Source organism: Ranitomeya imitator, chromosome 7 (genome assembly GCF_032444005.1).
Source record: "Ranitomeya imitator isolate aRanImi1 chromosome 7, aRanImi1.pri, whole genome shotgun sequence".
NCBI classification, from domain to species: Eukaryota; Metazoa; Chordata; class Amphibia; order Anura; family Dendrobatidae; genus Ranitomeya; species Ranitomeya imitator.
In genome coordinates this window covers 17,307,205-17,325,380 of record NC_091288.1, presented here as the reverse complement: position 1 = coordinate 17,325,380, position 18,176 = coordinate 17,307,205, and the positions used below count along the sequence as shown (strand labels likewise).

At 44.3% G+C, this 18,176-nt stretch overlaps 1 protein-coding gene across 2 annotated transcripts in view; it reads right to left on the bottom strand.

Annotated features, from left to right (window-relative positions):
• Positions 1-17,027, bottom strand: part of ACMSD (aminocarboxymuconate semialdehyde decarboxylase) — a 57,060-nt gene extending 40,033 nt beyond the window's left edge. For both annotated transcript variants that reach the window (XM_069732841.1, XM_069732840.1), the window contains exon 1: positions 16,892-17,027. In XM_069732841.1, coding sequence (XP_069588942.1) covers positions 16,892-16,948 — 57 coding nt within the window. In that variant the 5' untranslated portion in view covers positions 16,949-17,027. The remainder of the gene's footprint in view (positions 1-16,891) is intronic.
• Positions 17,028-18,176: the final 1,149 nt, after the last annotated feature.

The window sequence follows — 18,176 nt, the reverse complement described above, 5'->3', positions numbered from 1 at the left end:
ACCCTTTTAATATATTGTTATTTGTATAACCGATTATTTATTTTATTATTTGTTTATTTACTACTTTCCTTAGTGTTATTTTTTTATGTAGCTTTTTTTTTTTTTTTTTATAGGAAATTATTTTCCTGATCTTAATCTTTTTATTATTTTTTTTACATTTCTTGTTTTTAATCTCTGTTTTTACATCTCCGGGTTTTGTGATTTGCTCTCTTTTTTTTTCCCGTCCTGCACTGTCATATGGATGTAGCAGTCGGAGTGTCAGCGTCTTATGTATTATTCACGATTTCTGTTAGGACGCAGAATAATATGCACATCGCAGGACGGTAGGGCAGAAGTGACAGCTGCTGGTTGATGATCACTATAGGTGAACGTATACGATGCCGCGGTTTCCTTCTGACTGTAGCAGCGCAGTGAAGGTCACCTTCCCAACTTCATTAATATTTGAAGAGTAAGGAAAGTAATGGAGGTGTAAGTCTCTCGCAGCAGAAGACTGTCCCCCCGGAGAAGGGTATTGATTCTTTAACCAGGCTCACCAATCCATTCCCCCCCAGGGGGCGCAGGAAATATGACTTTTACAATCCTGTTACAATTAATGGCAGATTATTGGAATACTAAAGAAGAGAATTGATGCTTCCACTTTGAAAGTACAGTCCACAGTTCTGAATCTATGTAAAGGGTGTGTAGATTTTTGCAGTCAGCTAATTTTATTGCTTCGGTGCATCTAAGAATAAAAAAAGGCAATTTTTCAACCACTGCCGTTTTGTGTATACAGCCCTTACGCAAAAAAAAAAAATCTTATTTATTGTATAAGAAAAAATGTTTGCAGATTTCTAAAGCTCTACATATTACGAGCAGTTGACAAAGTAAATGTCTCACTTAGGCCGGGATCACATGTATGCGAGATACGGCCGAGTCTCACAGGTGAAGACCAAGATCTGGCGCCAACACCCCGGAGCGGAGCGTGCAGCCACACAGCAATACATGGAGCTGCACGCTCCGCTCCGGGTGCCGGCGCCACAGCTGGGTTTTCACCTGCGAGACTCGGCCGTATCTCGCGTATGTGTGATCGCGGCCTTACCCATAGACTTTTATTAGACTTTTTGGCAGATGTTGACCCCTATGCACCTTCTCTACTGTTTTGTCATTTACAGCAGAGCCTCAACATAGTGCAACAATGTAATATATACGAATATTCTTTGTATTGTAATTCCTCTTTTTTTTTTCAAGATCTGTGCTTGCCGTAGTTAAATGGAAACATATTTTCCTTCCATCCTGAGGCTGATAGCAATTCTTTCTCTTGTATTTGTGTCCCTTTGTGAACATCTCAGGGCAAGATTTTTTTTCTTTTAGCTGTGTTTCCATTCACTGACAGCAAGCCGATGTTAAAATGTTGAGGAATCGAATAAAAAAGACCCCAACTGGGATTTTGTACATTATTATTGAAGAACAGTGCCCTGAAGTAAGAATCGCCAAATCTATTAAAGGGGTGTTTCAAGGTGTCCCTTGAGCAGCTCGCCGCTCTGCTGTCTCCTCACTCCCTGGTTTCTGGGGGGCGGCTCTCCTCCTCCTTGAGTGACAGCTCTGGTGAGTAGCAGAGCTGGATTATTCGTAGAACTATAAAGCTCAGCACAAGTTCTGCGGTAGCATTCAGATATCGGTGGTTTGTCCTGACTCTACATCGTTATCGCTGCTATTTACACATAGAGATAACGAGGCATTTGAACAAGCACTCAGCTCAGGAAAATGAGAGCCATGATTAGGATATCTGCTCTGGGAGAAGCCATTGCTGTGGGATGATGATTTTGCAAGATTTATATCAGCAGCTTGTCAGGAGCTGAGAAGGAAAGGGAGTGAATTGAACTGATAACTCCTGCATAGATATCAGTCAGCTGCAGAGAGGTTGGCTGGGATGCTAGGAATTAACTACTCTCCTGGAATGTAACTACTGTGCACTCTTAGCAAGGGTCTGGTGGCCGAGTTACATGGAAACCGGCTGTACACTATGTAAGATAAAAGCTGTCATTGCAAAGGAATGACAGCAGATAGACCAAACTTGCTTATTTTCATGCTGTCTGTAATTAAATCAGTTTAATAACTTGAGTGTCAATATAAGATGCATAAACTCTTAATGAATAGGTGCATCTTTTATTTTTTTTTATGATGCAAATTATAATGACTGTTGTCTGTCATGATTGACCATGCTCCCTCATATTAAGCAAATTTCAGCCACTTTTTAAAAAGTTGGAAGAGTTGGCCCAAACTGTTTTACACCAAGAACTCTTTGCTGTATCAGGTTCAATGTATATTAGAAAGGTAAAGAACTTTTCATTATATAGTTTGTAAACTTTTAAAGAGTAACCGTCTTTTTTTAATTTTTATTTGATAAGTCAATAGTACATATGAAAATAAGAAACTTTGTAATTTTTCTTATCAGAGAAATCTGGTTCTTTTTCCTCCTAGATTAATTTTTCGATCTCAATTCCTGGGTAAAAATCTATAAAATCTGTATTCAGTGAAGACAGTTTTTCTGTTAATGAGATAAGAGATGACAGTTGGTGCATATAACATTCTATGGAGAGGGGAGTAGGAGGAGCTTAAGGCAGACAGACATTCTGCTACAAGTTCTCCGGAAATGACAGTTACAGTTCTCCATAGAACTTTATGAGCACCAACTGTCATCTCCTATGTTATGATCCGGTGACCTTGGAGCCGCATGAAACTTTCTCTGGAGTAAGTGTAACTGTACTGACCGCAAATCCTGAACTTAGCACCGCAACTAGAAGTAGCCGTGGGGTGTGCCTAACAAATCCTAGACACCTCGACACAGCCGGAGGACTAAATACCCCTATAGATGGAAATAGGAATTCTACCTTGCCTCAGAGCAGAACCCCAAAGGATAGGCAGCCCCCCACAAATATTGACTGTGAGTAGTAGAGGAAAAGACACACGCAGGCAGGAAACAGGATTTAGCAAAAGAGGCCAATAGGAAAGGATAGGACGTATACTAAGCGGTCAGTATTAAAATCCTTCCAAAAATATCCACAGCAGAAAATACAAAAAACTCCACCATCTAACTAAAGATGTAGAGCGAATATCTGCAACTCCTGAGAATCCAATAAGACTGAGAAAACACTGACACAATCTAAGCTGGACAAGAGAAAACAAATGAATAGCACAGAATTATTAAGCACACAGCATGTGTGCCACAGAAACAAAAAACAGACACTTATCTTTGCTGAATTGGCAGCAAGGCAGGAGGAACCAGACAAAGATCCAAAACCTCCCAGAACCATGGACAACTGGCAAGGACTAATGAATCCTGCAAACCTAAATATCTCAGTCAGAACTGCAATCAGCAGAAACACCTGACCAGGACTGCAACTCAGGGACAACTGCATTACCACCTACAACCACTGGAGGGAACCCAAAAGCAGAATTCACAACACTCCTATCTCCATAATGGGAAAGTCTGTACTCACTGAAGACAGATTTTTACCTGTGAATTGAGAATTTTGAATAATCAATCCAGGAGGGGAATGAAGCAAATTTCTCTAAGATATATTACAGAGTTTCTTATTTTCATGTGTCCTATTTTATTTATCAAATACAAAATTAAACCGATGATTACTGTTTAGGGGATAAACCCCTTGCAAGGTGCCTGGTAATTCATTATATACTAATCTATGCACTGCTGGCAATTGTGTAATGTGTTTGCAGTGTTATAAGCTGCAGAAGGAGGAGGCAGGAACTTTGCTGAGTCAGTTAGAAAGTTCACAAGTGAAAGTTTTCTTAACTTACTAGTTAAACAATAACGATCCTCCTCGGGAAAACAAAAAAAGTTTTGTCAGTGGTAGGGTATGTTTCCACGTTCAGGAAACGCTGCGTTGAGCCGCAGCGTCAAAAACGCAGAGTCCTGATGTTACAGCATAGTGGGGGGGATTTCATGAAATCCCGTCTTCACTATTCATTAACCCCTTTCTGCCAGCTGACGGAATAGTACGTCAGCTGGCAGATCCCCTGCTTTGAGGTGGGCTCCGGCGGTGAGCCCACCTCAAAGCCGCGACATGTCAGCTGTTTTGTACAGCTGACATGTGCGCGCAATGAGCGCGAGCGGAATCGCGATCCGCCCGCGCTCATTAACTAGTTAAATGCCACCGTCAAGCGCTGAAAGCGGCATTTAACTAGCGCTCCCGGCCGCGCGGCCGGAAGTGCTTGCACTGCTGACCCCCGTCACATGATCGGGGGTCAGCAGTGCATCGCCATAACAACCAGAGGTCTCCTTGAGACCTCTATGGTTGTTGATGGCCGATTGCTTTGAGCGCCACCCTGTGGTCGGCGTTCAAAGCAACCCTGCATTTCTGCTACATAGAGGTGATCTGTACTTCACCTCTATGTAGCAGAGCCGATCGAGTTATGCATGCTTCTAGCCTCCCATGGAGGCTATTGAAGCATGCTAAAATAAAAAAAAAAAAGTGATTAAAAATATAAAAAAAATTAAAAATATATAAAAGTTCAAATCACCCCCCTTTCGCCCCAATCAAAATAAAACAATTAAAAAAAAATCAAACATACACATATTGGTATCGCCGCGTTCAGAATCGCCCGATCTATCAATAAAAACAAAGGATTAACCTGACCGCTAAATGACGTAGCGAGAAAAAAAATCAAAACGCCAAAATTACGTTTTTTTGGTCGCCGCAACATTGCATTAAAATGCAATAACGGGTGATCAAAAGAACGTATCTACACCAAAATGGTATCATTAAAAACGCCAGCTCGGCACGCAAAAAATAAGCCCTCACCTGACCCCAGATCACGAAAATTGGAGACGCTACGGGTATCTGAAAATCGCGCAATTTTTTTTTTTTTTAGCAAAATTTGGAAATTTTTTTCACCACTTAGATAAAAAATAACCTAGACATGTTTGGTGTCTATGAACTCGTAATGACCTGGAGAATCATAATGGCAGGTTAGTTTTAGCATTTAGTGAACCTAGCAAAAAAGCCAAACAAAAAACAAGTGTGAGATTGCACTTTTTTTGCAATTTCATCACACTTGGATTTTTTTTTCCGTTTTCTGTTACATGGCATGGTAAAATCAATGGTATCGTTCAAAAGTACATCTCGTCCCGCAAAAAATAAGCCCTCACATGGCCATATTGACGGAAAAATAAAAAAGTTATGGCTCTGGGAAGGAGGGGAGCAAAAAACGAAAATGAAAAAGCGGAAAAAGCTCCGGGGGTGAAGGAGTTAAAAGACGCATGCGGCAGACGCGAAAAAACGCACATGCGGCACGTCTTTCCAGAACGTAGCATGTCCTTACATTGCAGAAACACCGCAAGGACAGCGCAGGTGACCTGCCAGTGACCTCAGGTGCAGATTTGGAGCAGATTTTACCGGCATAAAATCCTGACCAAATCCTGATGCAATCCTGAACGTGGACACATACCCGTAGAGATCGAGCGAAACTTGAAAACTCGCACGTTTGCTGATTTGATCAGTTTAGGACAATACATGCCGAAAGATTGATTCTTTTGTTTTTAATTATCCTCAATTGTCTTAAAGGGATAGTCCTTTTAACCCCTTTCTGCCATTGGACGTAATATTCCGTCCATGTGGGGTGGGCCTTAATTCCCAAGGACGGAATATTACGTCCAGCGCGATCGGAGGGGAGCGCCGCCGATCGCGGCCGGGTGTCAGCTGCTTATCGCAGCTGACATCCGGCACTATGTGCCAGGAGCGGTCACGGACCGCCCCCGGCACATTAACCCCCGGCACACCGCGATCAAAGATGATCGCGATGTGCCGGCGGTGCAGGGAAGCATCGCGCAGGGAGGGGGCTCCCTGCGGGCTTCCCTGAGACCCCCGCAGCAACGCGATGTGATCGCGTTGCTCCGGGGGTCTCCTACCTCCCTCCCTGCAGTAAGTCCCGGATCCAAAATGGCCGCGGATCCGGGTCCTGCAGGGAGGGAGGTGGCTTACCAAGTGCCTGCTCAGAGCAGGCACTTGGTAACGCTGCACTGCTCTCAGACAGATCGGTGATCTGTCAGAGTGCTGTGCAAACTGGCAGATCACCGATCTGTATTGTCCCCCCCTGGGGCAAAGTAAAAAAGTAAAAAAAAAAATTTCCAAGTGTGTAAAAAAAAAAAAAAAAAATCCTAAATAATGAAAAAAAAAAAAAATATTATTCCCATAAATACATTTCTTTATCTAAATAAAAAAAACAAAACAATAAAAGTACACATATTTAGTATCGCCGCGTCCGTAACGACCCCACCTATAAAACTGGCCCACTAGTTAACCCCTTCAGTAAACACCGTAAGAAAAAAAAAAAAAAACCCAGGCAAAAAACAACGCTTTATTATCATACCACCAAACATAAAGTGGAATAACACGCGATCAAAAAGACAGATATAAATAACCATGGTACCGCTGAAAACGTCATCTTGTCCCGCAAAAAACGAGCCGCCATACAGCATCATCAGCAAAAAAATAAAAAAGTTATAGTCCTGAGAATAAAGCGATGCCAAAATAATTATTTTTTCTATAAAATAGTTTTTATCGTATAAAAGCGCCAAAACATAAAAAAATGATATAAATGAGGTGTCGCTGTAATCGTACTGACCCGAAGAATAAAACTGCTTTATCAATTTTACCAAACGCGGAACGGTATAAACGCCTCCCCCAAAAGAAATTCATGAATAGCTGGTTTTTGGTCATTCTGCCTCACAAAAATCGGAATAAATAGCGATCAAAAAATGTCACGTGCCCGAAAATGTTATCAATAAAAACGTCCACTCGTCCCGCAAAAAACAAGACCTCACATGACTCTGTGGACCAAAATATAGAAAAATTATAGCTCTCAAAATGTGGTAACGCAAAAAATATTTTTTGCAATAAAAAGCGTCTTTCAGTGTGTGACAGCTGCCAATCATAAAAATCCGCTAAAAAACCCGCTATAAAAGTAAATGAAAAAAATGTATTTATTTCCATTTTCCCATTAGGGTTAGGGCTAGGGTTAGGGCTAGGGTTAGGGCTAGGGCTAGGGTTAGGGCTAGGGCTAGGGTTAGGGCTAGGGTTGGGACTAGGGTTAGGGTTAGGGTTGGGGCTTGGGCTAGGGTTAGGGCTAGGGTTAGGGCTAGGGTTAGGGTTGGGGCTAGGGTTAGGGCTAGGGTTAGGGTTGGGACTAGGGTTAGGGCTAGGGTTAGGGCTTGGGTTAGGGCTAGGGTTAGGGCTAGGGTTAGGGTTGGGGCTAGGGTTAGGGCTAGGGTTAGGGTTAGGGTAAGGGCTAGGGTTAGGGTTAAGGCTACAGTTAGGGTTGGGGCTAAAGTTAGGGTTAGGGTTTGGATTACATTTGCGATTGGGATTAGGATTAGGGGTGTGTCTGGGTTAGAGGTGTGGTTAGGGTTACCGTTGGGATTAGGGTTAGGGGTGTGTTTGGATTAGGGTTTCAGTTATAATTGGGGGGTTTCCACTGTTTAGGCACATCAGGGGGATCTCCAAACGCGACATGGCGACCGATCTCAATTCTATCCAATTCTGCATTGAAAAAGTAAAACAGTGCTCCTTCCCTTCCGAGCTCTCCCGTGTGCCCAAACAGGAGTTTACCCCAACATATGGGGTATCAGCGTACTCAGGACAAATTGGACAACAACTTTTGGGGTCCAATTTCTCCTGTTACCCTTGGGAAAATCCAAAACTGGGGGCTAAAAAATAATTTTTGTGGGAAAAAAAGAGATTTTTTATTTTCACGGCTCTGCGTTATAAACTGTAGTGAAACACTTGGGGGCTCAAAGTTCTCACAACACATCTAGATAAGTTCGTGGGGGGGTCTAGTTTCCAACATGGGGTCACTTGTGGGGGTTTCTACTGTTTAGGTATATTAGGGGCTCCGCAAACGCAATGTGACGCCTGCAGACCATTCCATCTAAGTCTGCATTCCAAATGGCGCTCCTTCCCTTCCGAGCCCTCCCATGCGCCCAAACGCTGGTTCACCCCACATATGGGGTATCAATGCACTCAGGACAAATTGGACAACAACTTTTGGGGTCCAATTTCTCCTTTTACCCTCGAGAAAATACAAAACTGGGGGCTAAAAAATAATTTTGAGGGGAAATTTTTTATTTTATTTTCACGGCTCTGCGTTATAAACTGTAGTGAAATACTTGGGGGCTCAAAGTTCTCACAACACATCTAAATAAGTTCCTTAGGGGGTCTAGTTTCCAATATGGGGTCACTTGTGGGGGGTTTCTACTGTTTAGGTACATTAGGGGCTCTGCAAACACAATGTGACGCCTGCAGACCAATCCATCTAAGTCTGTATTCCAAATGGCGCTCCTTCCCTTCCGAGCCCTCCCATGCGCCCAAACGCTGGTTCTCCCCCACATATAGGGTATCAGCGCACTCAGGACAAATTGCACAACAACTTTTGGGGTCCAATTTCTCCTGTTACCCTCAGGAAAATACAAAACTGGGGGCTAAAAAATTATTTTTGTGGGAAAAAAATTTTGTTTTATTTTTACGGCTCTGCATTATAAACTTCTGTGAAGCTCTTATTGGGTCAAAGTGCTCACCACACATCTAGATAAGTTCCTTAGGGGGTCTACTTTTCAAAATGGTGTCACTTGTGGGGGGTTTCAATGTTTAGGTACATCAGTGGCTCTCCAAACGCAACATGGCGTCCAATCTCAATTCCTATCAATTTTGCATTGAAAGGTCAAACGGCGCTCCTTCCTTTCCGAGCTCTCCCATGCGCCCAAACAATGGTTTACCCCCACATATGGGGTATCAGAGTACTCAGGACAAATTGTGCCACAACTTTTGTGGTCCAATTTCTTCTCTTACCATTGGGAAAATAAAAAATTGGGGGCGAAAAGATAATTTTTGTGAAAAAAAAATGATTTTTTATTTTTACGGTTCTGCATTATAAACTTCTGTGAAGCACTTGGTGGGTCAAAGTGCTCACCACACCTCTAGATAAGTTCCTTAGGGGGTCTACTTTCCAAAATGGTGTCACTTGTGGGGGGTTTCAATGTTTAGGCACATCAGTGGCTCTCCAAACGCAACATGGCGTCTCATCTCAATTCCTGTCAATTTTGCATTGAAAGGTCAAACGGCGCTCCTTCCCTTCCGAGCTCTCCCATGCGCCCAAACAATGGTTTACCCCCACATATGGGGTATCAGAGTACTCAGGACAAATTGTGCCACAACTTTTGTGGTCCAATTTCTTCTCTTACCATTGGGAAAATAAAAAATTGGGGGCGAAAAGATAATGTTTGTGAAAAAAAATGATTTTTTATTTTTGAGGTTCTGCATTATAAACTTCTGTGAAGCACTTGGTGGGTCAAAGTGCTCACCACACCTCTAGATAAGTTCCTTAGGGGGTCTACTTTCCAAAATGGTGTCACTTGTGGGGGGTTTCAATGTTTAGGCACATCAGTGGCTCTCCAAACGCAACATGGCGTCTCATCTCAATTCCTGTCAATTTTGCATTGAAAGGTCAAACGGCGCTCCTTCCCTTCCGAGCTCTCCCATGCGCCCAAACAATGGTTTACCCCAACATATGGGGTATCAGAGTACTCAGGACAAATTGTGCCACAACTTTTGTGGTCCAATTTCTTCTCTTACCATTGGGAAAATAAAAAATTGGGGGCGAAAAGATAATGTTTGTGAAAAAAAATGATTTTTTATTTTTACGGTTCTGCATTATAAACTTCTGTGAAGCACTTGGTGGGTCAAAGTGCTCACCACACCTCTAGATAAGTTCCTTAGGGGGTCTACTTTCCAAAATGGTGTCACTTGTGGGGGGTTTCAATGTTTAGCCACATCAGTGGCTCTCCAAACGCAACATGGCGTCCCATCTCAATTCCAGTCAATTTTGCATTGAAAAGTCAAATGGCGCTCCTTCCCTTCCGAGCTCTGCCATGTGCACAAACTGTGGTTAACCCCCACATATGGGGTATCAGCGTACTCAGGACAAATTGTACAACAACTTTTGGGGTCCATTTTCTCCTGTTACCCTTGGTAAAATAAAACAAATTGGAGCTGAAGTAAATTTTTTGTGAAAAAAAGTTAAATGTTCATTTTTATTTAAACATTCCAAAAATTCCTGTGAAGCACCTGAAGGGTTAATAAACTTCTTGAATGTGGTTTTGAGAACCTTGAGGGGTGCAGTTTTTAGAATGGTGTCAAACTTGGGTATTTTCTATCATATAGACCCCTCAAAATGACTTCAAATGAGATGTGGTCCCTAAAATAAAATGGTGTTGTAAAAATGAGAAATTGCTGGTCAACTTTTAACCCTTATAACTCCCTAACAAAAAAAAATTTTGGTTCCAAAATTGTGCTGATGTAAAGTAGACATGTGGGAAATGTTACTTATTAAGTATTTTGTGTGACATATCTCTGTGATTTAATTGCATAAAAATTCAAAGTTGGAAAATTGCGAAATTTTCAAAATTTTCGCCAAATTTCCATTTTTTTCACAAATAAACGCAGGTAATATCAAAGAAATTTTACCACTATCATGAAGTACAATATGTCACGAGAAAACAATGTCAGAATCACCGGGATCCGTTGAAGCGTTCCAGAGTTATAACCTCATAAAGGGACAGTGGTCAGAATTGTAAAAATTGACCCGGTCCATAACGTGCAAACCACCCTTGGGGGTAAAGGGGTTAACCATATAGCTAAGTTTTTTTTACCCCTTATAGCAGAAATTATTATTACGGTATTATTTATTTATATAGCACCATTGATTCCATGGTGCTTTACATGAGAAGGGGTTAAGGTGGAGTCACACATAACGATATCGTTAACGATATCATTGCAACGTCACTCTTTTTGTGACATAGCAACGATCCCGCTAACGATCTCGTTATGTGTAAGGCTGCCGTCACACCAGCAGTAGTTGGTCAGTATTTTACATCAGTATTTGTAGCCAAAACCAGGAGTGGAACAATTAGAGGAAAAGTATAATAGAAACATCTGCACCACTTCTGTATTTATCACCCACTCCTGGTTTTGGCTACAAATACTGATGTAAAATACTGACCAAATACTGAACGTGTGACGGCAGCCTGACAGCAACCAACGATCAGGCCCCTGCTGGGAGATCGTTGGTCGTGGGGAATGATCAGGACCTTTTTTTGGTCGCTGATCACCCGCTGTCATCGCTGGATCGGCGTGTGTGATGCCAATCCAGCGATGTGTTCACTTGTAACCAGGGTAAATATCGGGTTACTAAGCGCAGGGCCGCGCTTAGTAATCTGATGTTTACCCTGGTTACCATTGTAAAAGTAAAAAAAAAAAAACACTACATACTCACATTCCGATGTTTGTCACGTCCCTCGCCGTCAGCTTCCCTGCACTGACTGTGTCAGCGCCGGCCGTAAAGCAGAGCACAGCGGTGACATCACCGCTGTTACTGCCGGCGCTGACACAGTCAGTGCAGGGAAGCTGACGCCGGGGGACATGACAGACATCAGAATGTGAGTATGTAGTGTTTTCTTTTTTTACTTTTACAATGGTAACCAGGGTAAATATGATACGATACGATACGATACACTTTATTGATCCCGTGGGAAATTATGGTATCACAGCAGCACAACTTAAATCATAAAAATCATAAAAAGAATTACTTAGTTGACATGACAGTGGAGTTGACAGCAGAACATTATACATTATACATTAGAATAGGACATACACAACGAGTGAACTGAAATGTAGAGAAATAAGTAGACATTCACCTTGGTGGTTTAACCCTAATGTTATTGTTGTACATTCCCATGGCAGTTGGCACAAACGATTTCCTATATTTTACCTTCTTACACCTCAGAAGTATAAGAAGGAAAAATACACGTGACACACACCAGTCACACGCTAGACACAGGATACATACACGTGACACACACCAGTCACACGCTAGACACAGGATACATACACGTGACACACACTAGTCACACGCTAGACACAGGATACATACACGTGACACACACCAGTCACACGCTAGACACAGGATACATACACGTGACACACACCAGACACACGCTAGACACAAGATACATACACGTGACACACACCAGTCACACGCTAGACACAGGATGCATATACGTGACACACACCAGTCACACGCTAGACACAGGATACATACACGTGACACACACCAGTCACACGCTAGACACAGGATACATACACGTGACACACACCAGTCACACGCTAGACACAGGATACATACACGTGACACACACCAGTCACACGCTAGACACAAGATACATACACGTGACACACACCAGTCACACGCTAGACACAGGGTACATACACGTGACACACACCAGTCACACGCTAGACACAGGATACATACACGTGACACACACCAGTCACACGCTAGACACAGGATACATACACGTGACACACACCAGTCACACGCTAGACACAGGATACATACACGTGACACACACCAGTCACACGCTAGACACAGGATACATACACGTGACACACACCAGTCACACGCTAGACACAAGATACATACACGTGACACACACCAGTCACACGCTAGACACAGGGTACATACACGTGACACACACCAGTCACACGCTAGACACAGGATACATACACGTGACACACACCAGTCACACGCTAGACACAGGATACATACACGTGACACACACCAGTCACACGCTAGACACAGGATACTAACACGTGACACACACCAGTCACACGCTAGACACAGGATACATACACGTGACACACACCAGTCACACGCTAGACACAGGATACATACACGTGACACACACCAGTCACACGCTAGACACAGGATACATACACGTGACACACACCAGTCACACGCTAGACACAAGATACATACACGTGACACACACCAGTCACACGCTAGACACAGGGTACATACACGTGACACACACCAGTCACACGCTAGACACAGGATACATACACGTGACACACACCAGTCACACGCTAGACACAGGATACATACACGTGACACACACCAGTCACACGCTAGACACAGGATACATACACGTGACACACACCAGTCACACGCTAGACACAGGATACATACACGTGACACACACCAGTCATACGCTAGACACAAGATACATACACGTGACACACACCAGTCACACGCTAGACACAGGGTACATACACGTGACACACACCAGTCACACGCTAGACACAGGATACATACACGTGACACACACCAGTCACACGCTAGACACAGGATACATACACGTGACACACACCAGTCACACGCTAGACACAGGATACATACACGTGACACACACCAGTCACACGCTAGACACAAGATACATACACGTGACACACACCAGTCACACGCTAGACACAGGGTACATACACGTGACACACACCAGTCACACGCTAGACACAGGGTACATACACGTGACACACACCAGTCACACTCTAGACACAAGATACATACACGTGACACACACCAGTCACACGCTAGACACAGGATACATACACATGACACACACCAGTCACACGCTAGACACAAGATACATACACGTGACACACACCAGTCACACGCTAGACACATGACACACTCACACGACATACACGCAATAGACACAGGATTAGAGATGAGTGGATCCCTGGATGTTCGGGTCTGGCCGAACAGTTAAAAAAAAGTCCAAGTTCGCAGGTTCGGGTACCAGAAAAGTACCCTGACCCCATTCACTTTAATGGGGGTCCCGAATATCCAGTGTTTACGACTCTGTCAGGTGCAAAACAGCGCGGCAAACACTGCTTCTGATCATTAAAGCCAATCAGACAGCTAAGGTTCACACGCTGTCAAATGATGTGAGCCCGCAGCTGTGATCGGAGGTATAAAGTTTACCTCCTATCACTGGCGTCATTGAGGTTATGGCAGGTCACCGAGGCTGTGGTCCCAGCCGGGCCCCTGAACTGCGGTGACCTTGCGGTGAGATCTCCGCTAGCACAGTGAGAAAGTCCCACAGTGCAGAGGTGAGTTCACCGAAATTCACTTTGAGTAATTTCTCCCGAACTCACCAATGCACCAAGAGGCTTTTTCTCACTGCCCACTTCTCCACACAGCCCCTGATCACCCTCCTTTTCCACAAAGCTCATCATCCCCCCTTTTCCACACAGCCCCCTCATCATCCCCCCTTTTCACATAGCCCCTCATCATCCCTCCTCCACACAGCCCCTCATCATCATGACCCCTTTTCCACACAGCCCTTCATTATCATCCCCCCTTCTCCACACAACCCCTCATCATCTTCCCTATGTAGTCCCACTCAAGTTATATCAGCCCTTTCCAAAATACAGTACATCCTCAAAAAATCAACTCTGTTCTAGATGCTTCCGTGCTGTGTGCAGTCTCACAGCCTGTGGCTCTGTGCTGGTTTTGCTGTGCATTATTCCATACCCGCTGCCGGATGTCTGCACTGCTCAGCAACAAGGGAAGTGAGTTGAGCACTTTCTCAATATACCTGCTGCGGCTTCTATTGATCTCATCGAGCACTCCGCAGCTGATAGAGCGGTGAGTGCCACGAGATCAGTAGAAACCGCAGCAGCAGATGATGAGAAAGCTCTCACCTCACATAACTTGTTGCTGAGCAGTGCAGACGGCTGGCACGGGTATGGAATAACGCTCTCACCGCTGGGTGCACGCAATCGTTAATACAGGGCCCAACAGGCACTAGTGAATGAGGCAGGAGTCTGGTGCAGGTTAGGGGGAGGGCCCACTGGGGGGCGGGCCCACCGGAGGATTCTCCGATCTCCCGGTGGGCCAGTCCAACTCTGGGTGCAAGTGCCCTAGAAAACACTGCCCATATTTTGCCCACTAGAAAGTAATATTGCCTTGTGTGTCTCTTTGATAGTCACAGTAACCCGATTTCCCCTATAACAAGAAGTACCCACTTTAAATTTAATAATGTCCCAAGTCTCCCCCTGTACAGCTCCCTATACACAGCGTGATGCTCTCTTATACACAGTATAATGCTCCCTCACAAAATAGTACCACCCACACAGTATACTGACCCCTTAGTAGACTCCAAACTGTTTGATGGCTCCAACACTGTATGATGGCCCCATAGATAACCTCCATATAGTATAATGTGCCAGATAGTACCCCTATACGCAGACCCTGTAGTATAAGGCAGTACCGCTATAGGCAGACCCTGTAGTATAAGGCAGTACCCCTAGAGGCAGACCCTGTGGTATAAGGCAGCACCCCCCATAGGCAGATCCTGTAGTGTATAAGGCAGCCCCCCATATGCAGATCCTGTAGTGCATTAGGCAGCAGCCCCCCCATAGTCAAATCCTGTAGTGTATTAGGCAGCCCCCGTAGTGAGATCCTATAGTGTATTAGGCAGCAGCCCCCCCATAGTCAGATCCTGTAGTGTATTAGGCAGCAGCCCCCCCATAGTCAGATCCTGTAGTGTATTAGGCAGCAGCCCCCCATAGTCAGATCCTGTAGTGTATTAGGCAGCCCCCGTAGTGAGATCCTATAGTGTATTAGGCAACAGCCCCCCATAGTCAGATCCTGTAGTGTATTAGGCAGCAGCCCCCCCATAGTCAGATCCTGTAGTGTATTAGGCAGCCCCCGTAGTGAGATCCTATAGTATATTAGGCAGCAGCCCCCCCCCCCATAGTCAGATCCTGTAGTGTATTAGGCAGCAGCCCCCCATAGTCAGATCCTATAGTGTATTAGGCAGCAGCCCCCCCATAGTCAGATCCTGTAGTGTATTAGGCAGCCCCCGTAGTGAGATCCTATAGTATATTAGGCAGCAGCCCCCCCCCATAGTCAGATCCTGTAGTGTATTAGGCAGCAGCCCCCCATAGTCAGATCCTGTAGTGTAGTAGTGTAGCGCGCAGATGCAGTTACAGTAGCATAGCTCCGGGTGGGTCCCATCAGAGCGCGGGGCCCGAGGCGATGGCCCCCTCTGCCCCCCCCCGGTAGCTCCGCTACTGCCTGGTGTACAACAGTATCACTGGGCTTAATTGGCAGCAAACTCGCCTGACCTTAACCCCATAGAGAGTCTATAGAGCATTGTCAAGAGGAAGATGAGACACCAGACCCAACAATGCAGATGAGCTGAAGGCTGCTATCAAAGCAACCTGGGCTTCCATAACCCCTCAGCAGTGCCACAGGCTGATCGCCTCCATGCCACGCCGCATTGATGCACGTATTGATGCAAAAGGAGCCCGACCAAGTATTTGTGTATTTACTGAACAGACATTTCAGTAGGACATTTTGGATTTTAAAATAATTTTTTCAAGATGGTGTTATAAAGTATTCTAATTTACTGAGATAATGAATTTTGGGTTTTCATTGGCTGTAAGCCATAATCATCAACATTAACAGAAATAAACACGTGAAATAGATTTAATGACTCTATATAATATGCGTTTAATTTTTTGTAATGAAGAACTGAAATAAATTAACTTTTTGATGATATTCTAATTTTGTGAGAAGCCCCTGTAGATTCATTTTTCTATTATGCTGATGTATTATATAGCGGCGGTAATATTCTGCGTCTCTATTAGGGTACGTTCACATTTGCGGTTTGCGCCGCAGCGTCGCCGCCGCAACAGAACGCATGCGTCGTGCGGCCCTATCTTTAACATTGGGGCCGCATGTGCATGCGTTGTGTTGCGTTTTGTTGCGTTTTACGCCGCATGCGGCGTTAGGGCGCACCTGCCTGGGCGCGTCAAACGCAACATGTTGCATTTTTCGGGCGGCGCCGACCTTTTCAAAAACGCATGCGTCGTGCGGCCCTATCTTTTAACATTGGCGCCGCATGGGCCGCATGTGCATGCGTTTTGCTGCGTTTTTGTTTGCGTTGTGCGTTGCGGCGACGACGCTGCGGCGCACAACGCAAATGTGAACTTACCTGTGTGAGGTCCGGCCAGTCCCTGGGGAGAATATGACTGTGAATATCTATTTTCATTGTATCCAGCTATTAATCCACTTATTCTCTTCGCGCTCCGGCAATTACTGTTCTCTGCTACTTTGTTGCATAAAACCTGTACACACCTCAATATACAGCCAATCAGAAAGTCCGACCCAGTGCAAAGTGCACAATGTAACTGATTCCAGTAGTGAACACACATGAATGTGGGAGGTCAGATGAGGACAAAAAATAATACATGACAGGATGATAATAATAATAATAATCATTTTTTATTTATACAGCGCCAACATATTCCGCAGCACTTTACAATAAGCGGGGACATGTAAAGACAATAAATTCAGTACAAGTTAAGACAATTCAAACAGTGACATTAGGGGTGAGGTCCCTGCTTGCAAGCTTACAATCTACAAGGAAATGGGGGGACATAATAGGTGAAAAGTGCTCGTTATTTCAGGTCTGGCAATTATAATAAATAGGGATTTTCATATAAAGCTGCATGATCCGGTCATCAGCCCGTGTGTTTAAGTGCAATAGTCAAGTATCAAGTGCAGTTATCGTGTGCATGGAGGGTGTGGAGACAGATGAATAGTAGGGGGCAGAAGGTACAGGTACAGGATGTTATATTATTTATTAAAAAATAACTACAACTGCTGCAGAACTTCTTTGTAATGAGTAAGGCAGAGATTGCTGTCCCTCATAGAATATGAATACACCCTAATTTGTTTTTATAAATAATTTCTGCAGCTTCTGAAGAGTACAATATGATGATCTGCAGCAGCTGAGGTGTAGTATGATGGTCTCCAGCAACTGAGAAGTAGTATGAGATTCTGCAACAGCTGAGGTGTATATTATGCTGTTCTGCAGCAGCTGAGGTGTATATTATGCTGTTCTGCAGCAGCTGAGGTGTATATTATGCTGTTCCTCAGCAGTTGCGGTGTGTATTATGATGGTTTCCAGCAGCTGAGGTGTGTGCTATAAGGTTCGGCAGCAGCTGAGGTGTGTATTATGCTGTTCTGCAGCAGCTAAGGTGTATATTATGCTGTTCTGCAGAAGCTGAGGTGTGTATTATGCTGTTCTGCAGCAGCTGAGGTGTATGCTATGAGGTTCTGCAGCAGCTGAGGTGTATATTATGCTGTTCTGCAGCAGTTGCGGTGTGTATTATGATGGTCTCCAGCAGCTAAGGTGTATATTATGCTGTTCTGCAGCAGCTGAGGTGTATATTATGATCCTATGTGACTGATTGGACAGTGTTCTACCCTTCTAG